We start from the raw sequence: 17,094 nt of genomic DNA on the forward strand, positions 1-17,094 counted from the left end.
CAGGCTGGTGGGCGCAGCACGGGCCTGGCCAGGCTGAGAGGGAAGGAAACCCACTAAACGCTGCGTCTGGGCCTGTGGTGGCCGGGGGTCCATGCAGCAAGGCCGGCTAGGCTGGGGGGCAGTGGCGTGCATGCCCGGCCCCCCGAGCAGGCCTCCCCAAGGAGGCGGATGAGGCCCCGCAACAGCTCATGTGAGGAGGAGGGAGCCCTCAACCCTGCCTCACAGGTGAGGAAACAGGTGCAGAGAGATCAGGGAGTTCGCTAAGTGGCCCAGCCAGCCTGTCCTTAGCTGTCCACTACCTCTGGCCAGGCACCCGCCCGGTGACCCAGGGTTCCATGCCTGACGCCACACCTGGGGGGATCGGGCACACAGGCCTGGTGAAACTCCCTAGCGGCAGCCGCCATCCGGGAGCCCGCCAAGTGTGTGTCCACGTGGACCAGGTGCGTCTGCGGGGCCTGTTCACACAGCAGGGACCAGATGGTGCCTCTTGGGAAGGGCCCTCTGGGGTCCCATTCATGTGAAAGCCAGAAAAAGCCACGTAACCGAAGGTGACGAGGGCCAGTCGGGGTGCCCCCAGGGAGGAGGCGAAGCAGCCTGCCGCGGCTGCTCCTGACCTGGCGTGGGTCCGCACGGGTTTACGGAGGGACGAGTTCCTCACGCTGCCCACTTGAGACAGGTGCCATTTACTGTTGAATGATACAGCTCAGTAAAACTTATTCCTGCCTGGGCCTCGCCCTCGGCCACCACAACGGATGGGAAGGGGCCAGGCGGTGGTAAGGGAGTGGGGCCACCGGGGTGGGCCTCAGAGGTGGGGTCAGAATGGGGGTTGGGAGCAGGCATCAGAGGTGGTTGGAGGTGACAGTCAGGGGTGGCAGTTGGAGTTGGGGGCTTGCCGGCAGGATTTCATCCAGTCCTCAGAGCCCTGTACTCTCCCCACCGGCCAGGTAGCTTTGCCTGGCATCCCCCGTGGGAGGCGTGGCTTACACAGGCCCCGCGGTGTTTGCAAGGGCTCCGTGGTCGAGAACAAATGTCTCCAAAAGAGAGTGAAATCAGGTGGTGGTACAGGGACTCATCCTTGCGGGGCCTGACAGAACCGAGAAGGAGGTGGGCATGGCCTGCCCTCAGGGAAACGGGCCCCTGTGGAGTGGGAGGTACAGCAGGTGGAGGAGGCCCGGGTGCCTGAGACCCAGCGTGGTTCCTCCGACACCTTCCCTGGGTGTCCTACGGGGCTGTCAGCCCTGGGCCAGTTTGGCAGGGGACCTTTCCGTCCCCGCGGTTCTGGGGCTCTCCACCCCCCACCCGACGGACAGCCAGGGCCCTCACCAGCTGGGCGGCCAACAGGAGCTCCACCCCCTGCACGACCACAACTGCGATTGTGCAGGCACCCACCGCCCGGACATTCCTGCGCAGCCACCCTCGGAGTGGAGGGCCACAGCCCTGCAGATGCACCCGTCTCTGAGCAGCATCCTCATCCAGGCCCAGAGCTCTGAAGCCACACGGGCGGTTGACAGCCGCGCCATCTTCCCTGGGGTTGATGCAGCAGGAGGCAGGAAGGCGGCAGGCCTGGACCCCAGGGGAGCTGCAGTTAAAGTACCTGTAAGAGTACATCTGGGCATCGGTCCGGAGGGCAGGGCCCGCTGTTCGGGGCCCGGCGCTGAGTCAGGTGTCTCTTACCGGCCCTTCAAACGTCCACGCCCCACAGACACGCATGCACATGCGCACACGCACTTGTGCACACACAATAACAGCTTCCTGTGATTCATCCCGGCACCCGGTAGCCTCTGCACACGCAGGCAGATGTCAAAGCCTCTTGGCAGGAAGGGACATATTTGGTGAGACGGTTGAAGAGGAGACAAGCATGTGATGAGGGGTGGGAATCAGACAGCCTTGCCCGATAGGGGCTGCTGAGTTGGTCTGAGCAGGCAGAACCGGAGGGGAGAAGATGCGCTGAAGCCTGGGAGAGGTCGCCGTGCCCGTCAGCGGGTCGGTGCGGGAGGCTGAGGGGCAGCACTCGGCAGCCACGGGGCTCTCCTCACGGCCCCCAGCTCCAGGCAGCCTCCTCCAAGCGTCCCTGGCCTTTGACTGGGGTCCACGGTCCTGCACCTGCCCTCCCTCCCAGGCATGCTCTCATCCCCCAGAAGAGTGGGCCTCACTAAGGCAAGGACTCAAAAGCCAGTAGGATGGGTGACCACGTGACACCACAGGGGGCTGCCACCAATCCGAAGTCACACACAGCCCATGAAGGAGAACACCCATGTGGATGCTTCTAGAACCCTTGTCACGTTTCAGTGACTGCTGGACACAAGTGGCTGGTTTTCAAGTCTCTGTATGACTCCCTCTCTCGTGGTCAGTTGTCCTCCAGCAAAATGTAAAAGATACACTGCCCAGTGTTCCTAAATAGACAACGCTTACACACACCCACTCATACACACACACAGACACACGCGCACACACAGACAAGCATGCACACGCACATGCATGCACACACAGACACAGACATGCACACACGCAGGCACAGAGACAGACACACACACCACCATGCACACGCACATGCATGTGCACACAGACACAGACATGCACATGCGCAGACACAGAGAGAGACACACACACACCACCATGCACACGCACATGCAAGCACACACAGACACAGACATGCACACGTGCAGACACAGAGACACACACACACCACCGTGCACACGCACATGCATGCACACACAGACACAGAGACATGCACACGCGCAGACACAGACACACACACCACCACGCACACGCATGCACACACAGACACAGACATGCACACGTGCAGACACAGACACACACACACCACCACGCACACACATGCACACACAGACACAGACACACACACACCACCACGCACACACATGCACACACAGACACAGACACATGCACACGCGCAGACACAGACACACACACACCACCACGCACACACATGCACACACAGACACAGACACATGCACACGCGCAGACACAGACACACACACACCACCACGCACACGCACATGCATGCACACACAGACACAGAGACATGCACACGAGCAGACACAGACACACACACACCACCACACACACACATGCATGCACACGCGCAGACACAGACACACACACACACCACCATGCACACGCACATGCATGCACACACAGACACATAGACACACATGCACACAGACACATGCAGACACACAGACACGAACAAGCATGCACACATGCATACGTGCATACACAGACAGGCACACACGCACGCACCAGACACACATATATGGACAAGCATGTACACACACATACGTGCACACACAGACACGCACACATGCACACGCTGTGGAGGGAGAACTGTGGAGTCCGGAACGATGTCCCCACTTAACAAGTGCATTTGACATTGAGACGTCTTGTATGATGACCTTACCAAAAACACTCGCCAAACTGACTTTCTAAGTCTGCTGGCTCAGCTTCTCCACTAAGATCCCTGTCCACCTGGTCCTGGTTGGAGGGAGCAGAAACACTTGGGGGCCCACGTGTGTGCACGGGCATGTGTGCACACACTCGTGTGTGTGTACAAGTGAGCATGTGTGTGAGTGAGTACATCCATGTGAGTGCACGTGCAGTCCAGTCTGCTGGCCTCTGGGGACGCCCCCCTTCCCCATGGGCTCCAGGACTCACAGGTTCCACGTCCAGTCCTGGTAGGAAGACACCCCACAGCACTGCAGCCCCAGCTGGACCTGGTCAATGAGGAAGCGCAGGTCCGGGTCATCCTGATAGTGGGTGATGGCCACACGCAGGGTGGGCTCCAGGCCATCCTGCAGCGGGCCCCAGAAGGCCACCAGCAAGGCACCCACCACAGCTTCCAGCGCCAGGAAGGCGATGAGACCCCCAGAGAAGCAGTGCAGCAGGCAAGCATTCTCGCAGAGGGCACCCAGGCAGCCCGCCAGGCTCACTGCACTGACCACCAGCCCCCCCAGTGTCAGTCCCAGCAAGGGGTCTTCGGGCAGGGCCGCCCCCCGGCTACTCCCCAGAGACCCTTTGACAGCCAAGCCCCAGAGCCCAACGGCCAGGGCCAGCAGACCAAGCAGAGAGAAGAGGAAGTTGAACAGGAAGGTCAGGTACTTCAGGCAGCTGCTTCCCAAGGGGAGAGAGGAGGCCGGGTCTCCCCCAAGGCCTGTCCTCCAGACCTGGTCCTCTCCGGGTGCCGGCCCTGGGCGGCTTGAAGTGAGTGGGCTGCTCCTGGGGAGGGGCTCCTCCTGGCACCCGGTGCCCTGTGGAGGAATGAGGAACACACAGGGAGACCTCACCAGCAGGACGTGATAATCAACAGGGAGGTCACCTCCTCGTGGCCAGGGGAAGAGACTAGACAGTGGATAGAGGACACTCGGGGACTGGAGATGGCTGGGGAGGACCATGGCGACCTCCAGGCTTGTCACCCGGCCAGGCAGCAGGGGGACAGGAAGGGCCTGTCTCCTGCAGAACGGAGGGACAGCTGCACCCTGCCAGTTCATGGTGGAGAGTAAGCGAGGCAATACTGGGAGACTGGCGTGGCACGAACACACGCCTGTCCTTGATCCCCTCTGTGGGATGGAGGATGTGGTCCCTTAGCAGAGGCATGTGGCAGGTGGCCTGAGCAGCATCTATGTGGGTTGGGCTGGACATGCAGTCCAGAGAGGGGCTTACCCACCCAGCCCAGGAGGTGCAGGCCCTCCAAGCAGAAGGGCTGGCCCCGGGGACTGCCCTTGCTGCTTCCCCCTCTCAGACCAGCCCCAGTGTCCCAGGACCTGCGCAGCCATCTCTCTCAGGGTCAGATTGCGTCACAGTTGACCATCGTTCCTCCTTCCTCCACAGGGCACCGGGTGCCAGGAGGAGGCCCTCCCTTGCAGTCCGCCCGACTCTCTGAGCGCAGACACGGTGCTGGGCCAGCCAGGCTCCCAGAGCAGGGAGGAGACCAGGGCTCTGTGGGAGGCAGGAGCCCTGCCTTGCCCTCCAGTGATGCTCAGCCACGCTCTGGGGCACTGGTCACACCAAGTGTGGAAAGTAAAGAAGTGCTGACCCATCTCCCGCCCCCAGTTCTCCCACAGCGGAGTGGCTCAATGATCGTGAGGTTTGGAGAAGCTGCTGACTCCGTCCCACTTCGTCCCTTAACCAACAATCTCCATTTCAGATCTGCTTGCCCCCCACCCCCAACGCTCTCCACCTGCAGGCAGGTGTGGGAGAAACTTCTGTTCTCTCCCTGCAGGGAGGAGAGGGACAGCCTGCCCTTGAAATCTGGGAGGAGAATTCGGAAGCTGTGGCCCCACACCTAGACAGGGCCTCCCTTCCAAACCAGTTTCCCAGGAAGAAGCTGCCCTCCACTCCCCACATCTGACCCTGCATTGAAACCTCATTCACTGTGAACTTGGAGGAGATGAAAGGAGTATTTATCAGCCCCCCAGACCCCAAGAGTCAGTGGGAGCAAAAGGACAGGCTGCTGGATGCCAGGCTGGGGGGGCCTGGGGCTGCCGGAGGCCGTGGGCGTGGGCCAGGAAGTTATCCTGCAGCTTCGCGGCCAGCCGGGAGGGATGTCGGGAGCCAGAACTTGTTGTCTTGCTTCCAGAACCACAGGCAGCTGTGGGGAAGGGGCAAATAGGGGCGGCAAGAAGGCCGAGAGGTCGCAGGTGGAGGCGGATGGGCAGGACATGAAGGAGGTGCTGAAGGCCCCCGTGAGCATGTCCCCTGGGTGTGTGCTTTTCTCAGAGTGTGGATGCACCGCACACCACATCAAACACAAGGGCAAGGATAGGAAACATTCCCGAGTTGGGGCAAAGCGCTGGGTGAGGATAAAGCACCTGATTAGTGAAACCCCCACCGCAATCTTAGCTCCTCGTTGGTGTCCACCTACTGGCTAGCCCCAGCACACAGAAAGGCTCAGGGTGGGGACTGGGGCCAGGGTGGGTGAGAACCGGCCTGAGGTCCTCCCGAGGGCTTTCGGGGGTGGAGACGGTCCCAAACGGGGGGCAGAGGGCACCGGGCACTGGCTTACCTGGGACAGCAGGGGGCTCCTTTCCCCCTCCTCCATTCTGCCCCAGGACAGGTGTGCTGGTCCCCTGCCTGGCGTCTCTAGCTGGGCCCCTGGAGCTGGAGCTGCCTGCCCTCAGCCGTCCTGTGAGCTCTGCAGCCCAGGGCCTGGTGAGCTGCGAGCACAACCAGGACGCCCCAGTCATGACCAGATCATGTGAGGCGTCACGTTGCAGGGCTTAAGACAGTCTCTGCTTTTGAGATGCAGACCATCCTTCTCGAGTGCAGATTTTCAGCCTCGCTCTCTGTATTCTCTGGAGCTCTGGGCAGGCGTGATGCGGGCGGGGCTGTCACGCCATGCCCACCGCTAAAGGGCCCCCGTCCGTGCGGGCCTCGGCCTGGCGGGCCAGCGGCTGCTCCTTCAGGTCACCCAGGACATCAGACCCGTGAGAACTGGCTCGCAGAAACAATCCTGGGAGACCCACCAGCAGTTAAATGCCAGGTCATCCCCCAAGTTATTCACTGTAAGAATGACACAGTATCCACTGGCCAGATCAGGTCCTTCCTGGTTTTGAGGGACGTGGGCTCCTTCCTCCTCCCGAGCTTCTCTTCGCAGGGGCGGACTCTGTCACAGCCCGCGTTGTGCCCTAGTGCTTGGAAGGACCCGGGCCACGCAGCTGCCCCGCGCACAGGGGCGCTCAAGGCTCCCTGCCCCTGCCCTGCCCTGTCCTCTCTCCTCTGCTTGCATTGCTTGCGTCACGGTGGGAAGGCGGGCTCAGAGCGGATCCCCCCCACTACCAGCGCTGTGAGAACACGGGCACATAGCTCTCCACACCTCCCCCATGCCTTTGTGAAGTTATGACATGAATGTCGGTCTCCGGCTTGCAGGGACCTCTGGAGGCTGTGGGGGACCCCTGGGCGAGGCCACGTGCCCAGCCTGTCTTCACCTTCCTCTCCCCTGCTGTTCCTTGGCTTCTTTTGTTTGACATTCGAGCCCCAGCCTCTCTTCCTCACTTTACCCGCCACCTCACAATCCAGCCACATGGACTGCTTGCTGGCCCCAGGCAGCCCAGCTCTCACGTGCCCTTGGCCTTTGCCGTCCCCTCAAATCTCCGTGTCCAGCTCCAGGCCACATCCTGCCCCGCAAGCGGAGGCCTCCCCTCTTCTTCTGGGACACTCTTCTCTTCGTTTTGTAGTTATTTGTGTTCTTGTTTCATGCCCCCCACCCCAGCTTCCCGCATGACAACCACCCAACTGAGCCCAGTCTCGATTCCCGACCTGCAGGATCGGGAGGCTGGTAAATGGCTGTTGTGTGAAGCCACTAAGTTTTGAAAGAGTTCATTTCACAGCATCATTGTGACAACAGATTTACAATAGATATACAATTATACAATAGATAAATGGGACAATGGATCACTGATCGAAGCCCGGGAGTGTCCTGAGTCCTGGCGATACAGCAGGGGAAAAACCTGTCAACGCCTAGTCAGCAGGACCTTACCTCTGGTGAAGAGGAAGTCATAAAGCGAGGGGGAAAATAGGTGAATATATGTGATTTTACACGGTCGTCAGAGGTCTGAAGCCAGGACAGGAGGGTGAAGAGTCAGGGGGCTGTTGCCATATGTAAGGTGATCGGGGAGGGCCTCACTGTAAGGTGTCTGGCTCCTAGGTATATACCCAAAGAACTGAAAACAGGGACTCAAACAAATACATATACACACATATCCACGGTAGCATTACCTACAATTGCCAAAAGGTGGAAACAACCCAGATATCAATCAGCAAAGAATGGATAATCAAAATGTGCTCTATGCACCCAATGGAATATTACTCAGCCATAAAAATGAGCTCTGACCCCTGCTACAAAGCGGGTGGACCTGGAAAACGTTACGCTCAGCGAAAGAAGCCAGACACTAAAGTGCACATACATATCATTCCGTTGACATGAAATACTCAGAACAGGTAAGCCTGGTGGTTGCTGGGGGCTGGGGGAGGGGAATGGGGAGCTGCTGCTGAATGGGTGTGGGGTGTCCTTCTGGGGGTGATGGAAATGTTTGGGAAGTAGATACAGGAGGTGGTTATATCACATCGTGAAAGCACTAAATGCCACTGAATTGTTCACTGAATAATGGTTGACTGCATGCTGTGTGAACTTCATCTTAATTAAAAAAACAAAAAGAGGGGGCGCCTGGGTGGCTCAGTCGTTAAGCGTCTGCCTTTGGCTCAGGTCATGGTCTCAGGGTCCTGGGATCGAGCCCCACGTCTCGGGCTCCCTGCTCAGCAAGGAGTCTGCTTCTCCCTCTCCCACTCCCCCTGCTTGTGTTCCTGCCCTCACTATCTCTCTCTCTGTCAAATAAATGAATAAAACAAACAAACAAACAAAAACAAAAAGAGGAAGGGGAGAAACGTGGGGAAGGGAGGGGAATGAGCCAGGTGGGTTTTCTCAGGTGGGGTCCCCTCCGAGGGAGAGGGCGTGGGGTGAAGGAGCATCATGACCCGACTCCCGCTGTGAAGGGAGGGCTCAGGCTGCGGTGTGGCAGGCCGCAGTTCAGGGCAAAGACGAAAGCTGCAGATTTGATCCCGTGCAGCCAAGCCTTCACTCATCTCTTCCTCGAAGTGACAAACCCAGACCCCCTCGGTTACTGCATCCAGCTCCAAGGCCAGGCTCTCGGGGTGACGACAATCACCTCTCCAGCAGTGTCTCACTCCTGTCCTGATACTGGGCGACGCTGAATGAAATTATAGTTACCAGCACGGGGAGGGACTGAGTTGCGTTTCCCCCAAATCCCTATGTTGAGGTTCCCACCCCCAGAACCTCAGAAGATGATCTGGAGAGACGGCCCTTAAGGAGGCATCAACTTAAAATGAGGCCAGTGTCCTCATATGAAGAGGAAACTAGGACACACAGAGACACCAGGGATGCCTGAGCACAGAGGAAAGATACAGCGGTCTGCCACCCAAGGAGAGTGGCCTCCGGAGAACCCGACTGGCTGTCTCCTTGATCTCCGGCTTCCAGCCTCTGGAACCAGGAGAAAATAAATTGAAGTTATCCCGTCTGTGGAATTTTAAGACAGGCCTAGCAAAGTGATACAATTACTCATATAACTTTTTAAAAAAAGTCAACATAGTATCTTCCCAGTACCGTGGAGGAGGTTAAAAAGGTAAGCAGCAAACAGCAGATAACACACCTGTTATCACGCAGTGCTTGCCCGTGAGCGCCCCCGGGGACCTGGTGGAGAAGCCGGAGTCTTGCCCTTCTGTAGAATGAATATGTTTGGATAGAAGAGAAGCGAAAAGATCAGAGGCCATTCTGTAAAGAAGAGGAAAGAATAAGAGCGGAAGGATGTGTGTTGGCAAAATGCAGCCCGGTACCCTGGTCTTTCAGGCAATCCTGCCTGCTCTCCCTCCTTGTCTTGGATCTCGTGCCGCGCAGCCTATGTCCTCTGGGCTATGGCCTCTTCCCCCGTCTCCCTGCTCCTCTTTCTGCCTCTCCATGCTGTCTCCTGTGCATTCGGCTTCCAGAGAATCCTCCTGAAACACAACGGAAAGCATGCCTTCTTTGCTCTCATCCCTCCAAAGGCTTTCTAACATAACACACTCAGAATAGAATCTAAAGGCCTTTCCACGTCTCACATGGTTCTTCCCAACCCAGCCCTCCTCTGCCCTCACTCGTGATGCTCCAGCCACATCAGCTTTGTTGTTCCTGGAGCACCAGCACGTCCCAGGCCCCAGGACCTTTGCACATGCTTTCCCCACATCCTATTTCACTCTTCCCTCAGATACTTTATCTGGGACCTGCTCACACCTCATCTCCTCAGAGAGGTCTTTCTTGATGGTCTTATGTAAAATAGCCTCTCACCCTCCACCCCCTCCTCTGCTATGGTTGTTGGCTACAGCACATGGCATATTTAACATATTTGTTGTGTTTACAAGCTGCCTCCCGCTGGTAGATTCCATCAGGGTGGGGATCTCCCCCCCCTCTGCTGTCTTCCCAGCATTAGCCATGCGACTCGCAGAGTAATAGATCCTTGCGGATGGGATGAATAGACAAGCTGAACTAGAGGCCGAAACCGAGATGATAGAACAGATTGTGTTGTCAACACTGATACTGTTAACAGTGATACAAACCCAGGGAACTTAAGGAGTGGGGATGGGGAGGAAACGAGGGCGACTTTTTCAGCACAGGAGATACATAAATACACCCTGGAGTTGAGCCATGGGGTTAAAAAAAAAACATAGATTCTGGCATCCTGGACGTCTTTGTAACTTTTCCCCAAAGTCCCGGGAAAGGTCTGCTCCAGAATTTGCAGGGCCTGGTGCAACATGAAAACGGGGCGGGGGTGGGGGGGCGCTCCCCGTTGAAAACCATGAAGAATTACAAGAGGCTGACAGCTAAGCCCTGGACCCCAGCACGAGGCCCTTCCTGCCCGGTCCGCGGCCCAGGAAGCCGGCCCTGGGGACAGGTCTCAGGATATCCCATCTCTGTGGCAAGGGACGCTGCCCTGAAATGCAGTTTATTTATTCATTTTTTTTTAAACTAAAGATTTTATTTATTTATTTGACAGAGAGAGACACAGCGAGAGAGGGAACACAAGCAGGGGGAGTGGGAGAGGGAGAAGCAGGCTTCCCGCGGAGCAGGAGCCGGATGCGGGGATGGATCCCAGGACCTGAGATCATGACTTGAGCCGAAGGCAGACGCTCAACGACTGAGCCACCCAGGCGCCCCTGAAATGCAGTTATGTTTTTTTTTTTAAAGATTTTATTCATTTATTTGACAGAGACACAGAGAGGGAACACAAGCAGGGGGGAGTGGGAGAGCGAGAAGCAGACTCCCCGCCAAGCAGGGAGCCCGATGCGGGGCTCGATCCCAGGACCCTGGGACCACGACCTGAGCCGAAGGCAGACGCTCAACGACTGAGCCACCCAGGCGCCCCTGAAATGCAGTTTAAATTCAGTTGTTTCTCTTGTGTTAGATTCGTGGAAATGCCTTCTTTCCTTTTCCATATCATGACGGTGTGATGTCACCGTCCTGATATGATGCCTCTCTCTGCATGTGACCCGCAGGACCTAGGGCATATGCAATTTCCCCCAATTACAACCCAGCAATGAGGATTTCTGGGCGAGACTCGGACGCTTGCTTTTGTTTCTTCCCGGACCTCCCTGCGTTGCCTGAACTTTCGGAAAGGAGCGCGGGTCACGATGTCTTCCTCCCTGGGGCCTCCTTTCCGCCTGCGGCGCGCGGCTCAGGACCCCGCGCGCCCCCCCTCCCGCGGGCTCGGGGCCTCCCCGCCTGCGCATGCGCGGGCCGTTGGAGGGCCGGAACTCGGTTTCGGGGCTGCGCGGCCGGCGGAGCGCGTTGGGCGAGGCGCCGGACGTCGCGCGGCGGTGGCGGCCGGCGGCGAAGCTGGAGCGGCGGTGGCGGCGGCGGCGGGAGGCCGGGGCCGGGGCTGAGGCCGGGGCCGGGGCTTCGAGGCCCGCGGGGCGGCAGGCGGCGGCGGCGGCGGCCCGGGGTTCCAGCCCGGAGACGGGAGCGGCCGCCATGGCCGAGAGCATCGTGAGTGGGGCGGGAGCGGGAGCGGGGCGCCGGGATGAGGCAGCAGATTTACCGGCGCGGCCTGTGGGGCGGCGGCCCGCCTCCCGCCTCCCGGCCCGGCGGGCGCGCGGCCTCCCGTCCGGCCGCTCCGCGACCGCCGGCTCCGCGGGTCCGCCGGGCCGGGTGCGGGGGGCCGGGCCGGGGGCCGGGCCGGGTGCGGGGAGCCGGGGCGCGCCCCAGCCTGGGCTCGAGTCCCCGCGGGGAGAGCGCTGGGTCCGGAGGGGCCTGGTGGACGCCGGGGGCCGTGAGGAGGGGAAATCCGGCCGCTGACGTCTTCTGGGGCTTGGTGGCGAGGACGGTGTGACAGCTGCCTGATCGAGAAGGGCGGTTCCAAAGGTCGACCTCCCGCGTGACCCGAAATTAGGAGTTGGCCTGTGCCCCCCAAAGTAAGGGAAGTCAGTGAAAATGAGAGAAATAAGCCCCCGACCCAAAACAGTCCCGCGTTTGCTTGCGGCAAGTTTCCTCTCAGAAGTAAGCGTGGCTGGGAAGAATCAGCAGAATTCCGGTTAACGTTAAGGGGTACTTGGGGTTTCTGGCGGAAGGCAAAGCAGTATCGGGCGGCGAGTCACATTCACGCTTTCCTCCGCGGCCGGCGGCTGCAGTTCTGCCGGGCGTGCGGAACGGCCTCGGCGGTCCGTTCTGAGGGCCTTGGGTCTAGGGAAGGAGCCAGGGGATGAGCAGAGGCAACAAATGGCCCAAGAGAAACGAAAGATAGCGGCTCTTTCAAAACAGGATTTCCTCGTCGTCGTTGACTTCTAGGAAAGGATACGGATCTGAGTTCAAAGGAACCTACTTTCAGATTTTCTCTTTACTGTAATACTTTTAATTCAAGCAGCCATGGACAAACGAGTTGTTCCAGAAAAGGCTGCTTTTCTGCTAGCGTGTGTACAAGGCTCGGTGCTTACTGATGGCGTTGGCTGTCCTCGAATTCCGTCTGGTGTAACTGATTTTTGTCTTGCCAATTCTTCGACTCTCCCAAGAAGTATTCTGGGCTCGTTTTCTTAAAAATGGTGAAGCCGAAGTTACCAGGAGGCTGTGTGTGTGTGTGTTGCCAGGTCTGTCTCTTCTGGAGTATTTTACTTTGTAGCCTGTGTCAGATTCGAAGCGAGAACTTCCCTCACTACCAACTAGGTTTTTCTGTTGGACTTAAATACTGGGCTCAGTCGACAAACCTGGACTGCCATGCCCTGTTGTAGATGATCAAAGACGATAACTTCTTAAGTTTTAGAACCCTCCGGAAACACGGAAGCCGGACCTTTAGCTCCTCAAGGAGTGTCATGCTCTTGTTCCCAAGTGAACAAAGGAACGGTCACAAAAGCTCCTGCAGAGAAACCAAGCTCTTAACGTGCCCCAGTGTGGGAGACAGATTTCAGAAACGAATGGAATTGGCTGGTGCCCATGCTGCGTATTATGAAGACATTTTTCTAGGTTTTGAATCCAGAGTGAAGGGTAAAAGTCAGAAGAATTTGTATTTGTACTCTTCACTAATGAGCGGGAAAGTTAAACAGATGTAGTTAAGCAAAAAGAAGATATTTTCTGCCTTAACAATTGGGATTTCATAACAATTATTCAAAACAGTCTTAAGAATTGAGAACAGTATCAGGGCAAAGCCTTTTCAGTCAAGTGAAAGTAGAAAATGAGAAAGTCATAAACTATTTTAGGAAAATCTAGATTAATCTTGTTTGATAAAAGTGGACAGTAGATCAAAAGCCATTGTGGCATTTTATCGTGTATCAGTGAAATCTTTTTTTTTTTTTCAATTAAAACTCTGTGGGTTTTTTTTAAGGTTTTATTTTTATGTAATCTCTACATTCAACATGGGGCTTGAACCCACAACCCAAAATTAAGAGTTGCAGGTCTCACTGACTGAGCCACCCAGGCACCCCAGTGAAAATAGTTTTTAAAAAACAATGGTTTGTGCTCGCTTCGGCAGCACGTATACTAAAATTGGAACGATACAGAGACGATTAGCATGGCCCCTGCTCAAGGATGACACGCAAATTCGTGAAGTGTTCCAAAACAAACAAACAAACAAACAAACAAAACACAAAAAACAATGGCTTGTGACACTTTTCATGTGTAAAGGGTTTTTTTTTTTTTTTTTAAAGATTGTATTTATTTATTTGACAGAGAGAGTGAGAGCAGGAACACAACCAGGGGGAGTGGGAGAGGGAGAAGCAGGCTTCCCGCGGAGCGTGGAGCCCGATGTGGGGCTCGATCCCAGGACCCTGGGATCATGACCTGAGCCGAAGGCAGACGCTTAACAACTGAGCCACCCAGGCGCCCCGGTTTTGTTTTGTTTTTTTTTTAAAGTGTTTTCAGTACAGTGCACAGTGCAGTAATTGCTGAAAAGAGAAACCATCATGAGTACTTGGTGGTGTATTCCTGCCTTTCTTCCTACCCCTCAAGTCGTTGGAGCATCGTCTGCCTTGTTTGTGGCAGGGCATGCCTTTTCATGCTCCCTGACGAAAGCAGGAACTTGTTCAGTTGGCCAGGCATAGTAATTCACCTTCAGAGGGACTTTGATCTGTATAAAAATCAAGTCCTAGAAGATGATGCTCTTTGTGCAGTGTTCCAGGCCTGCCAACCATTTCAGGCTTGCCATAAAAGTATTTTTTTAAAACCCTGCTATGTTTACCATGATGTCAAACACCTTTATTTCTTTTCTTTTAGTCTTTCTATTAAAGGGAAATAACAAATTAGAAAATATCCTATGATTCTTTTAGATCATTCTAATTTTTGCCTATAGATTCTAGAACAAAGAGATCTTTATTTTTTATTTTTATTCTTATTTTTTAATCAATTGCGTTTTAAATTTTTAATTTATTTTTTAAGTAATCTCTACACCCAACGTGGGACTTGAACTCAAAACCAGAGTGGGATGCTTCACCAACTGAGCCAGCCAGGTGCCCTCAAAGTGAGATCTTTTTCAGAGAACCCAGTCATTCATGATTCATGGAGGTTTTTTTTTTTTTTTCTGTTGTGTTATTGTTGTTTTTGTAAATCTGAAAACTAAGTGTTTTTTGTTTTTTTTTTTTAAGATTTTATTTATTTGACAGAGAGTGAGCACACAAGCATGGGGAGCAGTGGAGGGAGAGGGGGAAACAGGCTCCCTGCTTAGCAGGGAGCCTGACACGGGGCTCAATCCCAGGACCCTGGGATCCTGACTCGACCCGAAGGCAGACGCTTAACCATCTGAGTCACCCAGGCGCCCCGAGATAGCTAAGTGTTTCACATATATTCCTTGTAAATAATGGTTAAAAATTTTTCTGAGTGAAATGACCAGAGTTGAGAGGGACTCTCAAGATATCTTTGCATAGGTTGGTGAATCTCATACCTCTTCTTCATCTTTTAGAAATACTTGGGTGTTGCACGGGGAAGGGTGAGGTTTGGCTCTAAGTTTCGGTGACCCAGATGCTGAAAGACTACAGATGTTAGTCTCAGTTAGAGATCAGGAACTTACTAGTCTGTGCAGTAACCACCTTGTTTCATTTGTGACAGATAATTCGTGTCCAGTCCCCAGATGGGGTGAAGCGGATCACAGCCACAAAGAGAGAAACAGCTGCAGCGTTTTTGAAAAAGGTAGTGGTGGCTTGGGTATTTGCATCTTCATCCTCTCCTGTTACTCCCTTCCCATATGTACCTTCCCTCTCCTCCTCAGTCCTTGATTCTGCCCACTCCCTAGTTTACAGTCTCTTGCATTGCTCTTCTCTCTCATGACTGGATTGATCCAGGGTCAGATTGCGTCACAGTTGACCATGGCTTACAGCTGTGGTGGCCAAAAAGAGTTGTGTGTAAGAGTAGTTCATGAGACTAGTACTTAGGAGAATGAAAAATTGGAAAAATTAGAGAGTGAAGGACTTGAATTGTCCATCAAAAGAGAAATGTTAAAAATATGTATAGAGTAATCCCACTTTGTTCTTAGAAAATTAGAGCCACAGGGGGCGCCTGGGTGGCTTAGTTGATTAAGTGTCTGACTCCTGGTCTCAGCTCAGGTCATGATCTCAGGGTCCTGGGATCGAGCCCCACCTCAGGCTCCATGCTTAGCACGGACTTTACTTCTCTCCTTTTTCCTCTCTTGCCTGTGCGTGCGTGTTCTCCCTCTCTCTCTCTCTCAAATAAATAAAAATAAAGAAAATGAGAGCCACATACACAGATCTGTTGTGAATTTACAGAATGCAATGTAAAAGAGCGCAGCCAGACTTAAAAAGGGTAACCCTGGGAGGAGAGCCCTGTAGTAAGGAGTGGCTTAGGCTTTATACTTCATAGCAGAGATCAGTAAACTATGGCTTGTGGGATGACCTCCTATTCCCCCTGGCACACAGATTGCATTTCCCTGACTTTTTTTTTTTTTTAAAGATTTTATTTATTTACTTAGTCATGGGGGGAGGGGAGGGGCAGAGGGAGAAGGAGAGAGAATCTCCAGCAGCCTCTGAGCTAAGTGTAGATTCCAGTGTGGGGTTCAGTCTCATGACCCTGAGATCATGACCTGAGCCGAAACCAAGAGTTGGTCACTTAACCGACTCTGCCACCCAGGTGCCCCTATTTTTGTAAATAAAGTTTTGTTGGGACGTAGCCACACTCACTGGTCTAGTTATTGTCTGGCTGCTTTTGCGCTCCAACAACAGAGCTGAGTAGTTGTGACAGAGACGGTATGGCTTGCAAAGCCAAAAATATTTACTGTGTGGCCCTTTCCAGAAAAGGTTTGCCAACCATTACTTTTTATAGTCTGTGTTATTTGAATCTGTTGCAAACAGGTGTTACATTTGTAATAATAAGTGTTTCTCATTTTCTGTTTTTGTTTCTCATTTTCATAAGCACATACAAGCTTTGGGGTTATGGACTTTCAGAGCCAGAGGGAATCCTAGGTGTCGTGGAGTCCAGTCTTTTTATTTTCACAAAGGTGGAAACTGAAGGCCTAGGAAGTAAAGATACTTGCCAAGGATCACTGGGTTGCAATCTAAGCCACGACACTTACTTGGGAAATCTGGTTCCTAAAAGGTAGTTGCTATCATGATTGCCATAGCACTGCTTGTGGGGCGTATTTATAAGAATAAGAGAAAAAAGAATTAGATGCAATAGGCACCAGAGTGGAGGGTCTCTGAGTCTAAGAAATTTGTAATTTCCTACTCTTTGCTCTTTGAGTAGCCGCTGACTGTGGCCCGCTTGCTCCTAGAGATGGTGCTAGGGTGTGGTGCATGCTGGAATTTATGAGAGGTCATCTGAGACCGAGACGAAGCATCAACGCATTGTCTATTGCTTAGATAATTGTGTGGATAAACATCAGGCATCAGAGGACTGCATGCAGTTCTTTTTTTTCTCTGAGGCTTTGTGGTAGGGAAATTTCTTTTCCTTTTTTTTTTTTTTTTTAAAGATTTTATTTATTTATTTGAGAGAGAGAGAATGAGAGACAGAGAGCATGAGAGGGAGGAGGGTCAGAGGGAGAAGCAGACTCCCCGCCGAGCAGGGAGCCCGATGCGGGACTCGATCCTGGGACTCCAGGATCA

At 54.4% G+C, this 17,094-nt stretch overlaps 2 protein-coding genes and 1 non-coding gene across 4 annotated transcripts in view; 2 read left to right on the plus strand and 1 right to left on the minus strand.

Moving 5' to 3' along the window:
• Positions 1 to 367: 367 nt before the first annotated feature.
• Positions 368 to 11,535, minus strand: TSPAN10 (tetraspanin 10). Its single transcript, XM_081805944.1, has 4 exons — positions 11,289 to 11,535; positions 6,363 to 6,469; positions 3,676 to 4,268; positions 368 to 1,594 (listed from the first exon to the last, which is right to left on the minus strand). The coding sequence occupies exons 1-4, from the start codon at positions 11,533 to 11,535 to the stop codon at positions 1,222 to 1,224; spliced, it is 1,320 nt and encodes a 439-aa protein (XP_081662070.1). The 3' UTR covers positions 368 to 1,221.
• Positions 11,378 to 17,094, plus strand: part of NPLOC4 (NPL4 homolog, ubiquitin recognition factor) — a 55,768-nt gene continuing 50,051 nt past the window's right edge. For both annotated transcript variants that reach the window (XM_081804249.1, XM_081804250.1), the window contains exons 1-2: positions 11,378 to 11,548; positions 15,089 to 15,169. In XM_081804249.1, the coding sequence (XP_081660375.1) occupies positions 11,534 to 11,548; positions 15,089 to 15,169 (96 nt within the window). In that variant the 5' untranslated portion in view covers positions 11,378 to 11,533. The remainder of the gene's footprint in view (positions 11,549 to 15,088; positions 15,170 to 17,094) is intronic.
• LOC115944231 (U6 spliceosomal RNA) lies at positions 13,505 to 13,611 on the plus strand. The gene has a single exon (XR_004078797.2). It is a non-coding gene; the product is annotated as a U6 spliceosomal RNA (small nuclear RNA).

The sequence above is a fragment of the Leptonychotes weddellii genome, chromosome 15 (genome assembly GCF_054177405.1).
Source record: "Leptonychotes weddellii isolate Sample4059 chromosome 15, ASM5417740v2, whole genome shotgun sequence".
NCBI classification, from domain to species: domain Eukaryota; kingdom Metazoa; phylum Chordata; class Mammalia; order Carnivora; family Phocidae; genus Leptonychotes; species Leptonychotes weddellii.

Excerpts from the sequence above, each read along its gene's own strand:
- TSPAN10 (XM_081805944.1), bottom strand. The coding sequence starts at position 11,535 with ATGGCGGCCGCTCCCGTCTCCGGGCTGGAACCCCGGGCCGCCGCCGCC. Across the intron at positions 4,269-6,362 it reads CGGACGGGGGCCCTTTAGCG|GGCACCGGGTGCCAGGAGGA; the intron begins GTGGGCATGGCG and ends ATTCCTCCACAG. Across the intron at positions 1,595-3,675 it reads CAGGACTGGACGTGGAACCT|GTACTTTAACTGCAGCTCCC; the intron begins GTGAGTCCTGGA and ends GTACTCTTACAG.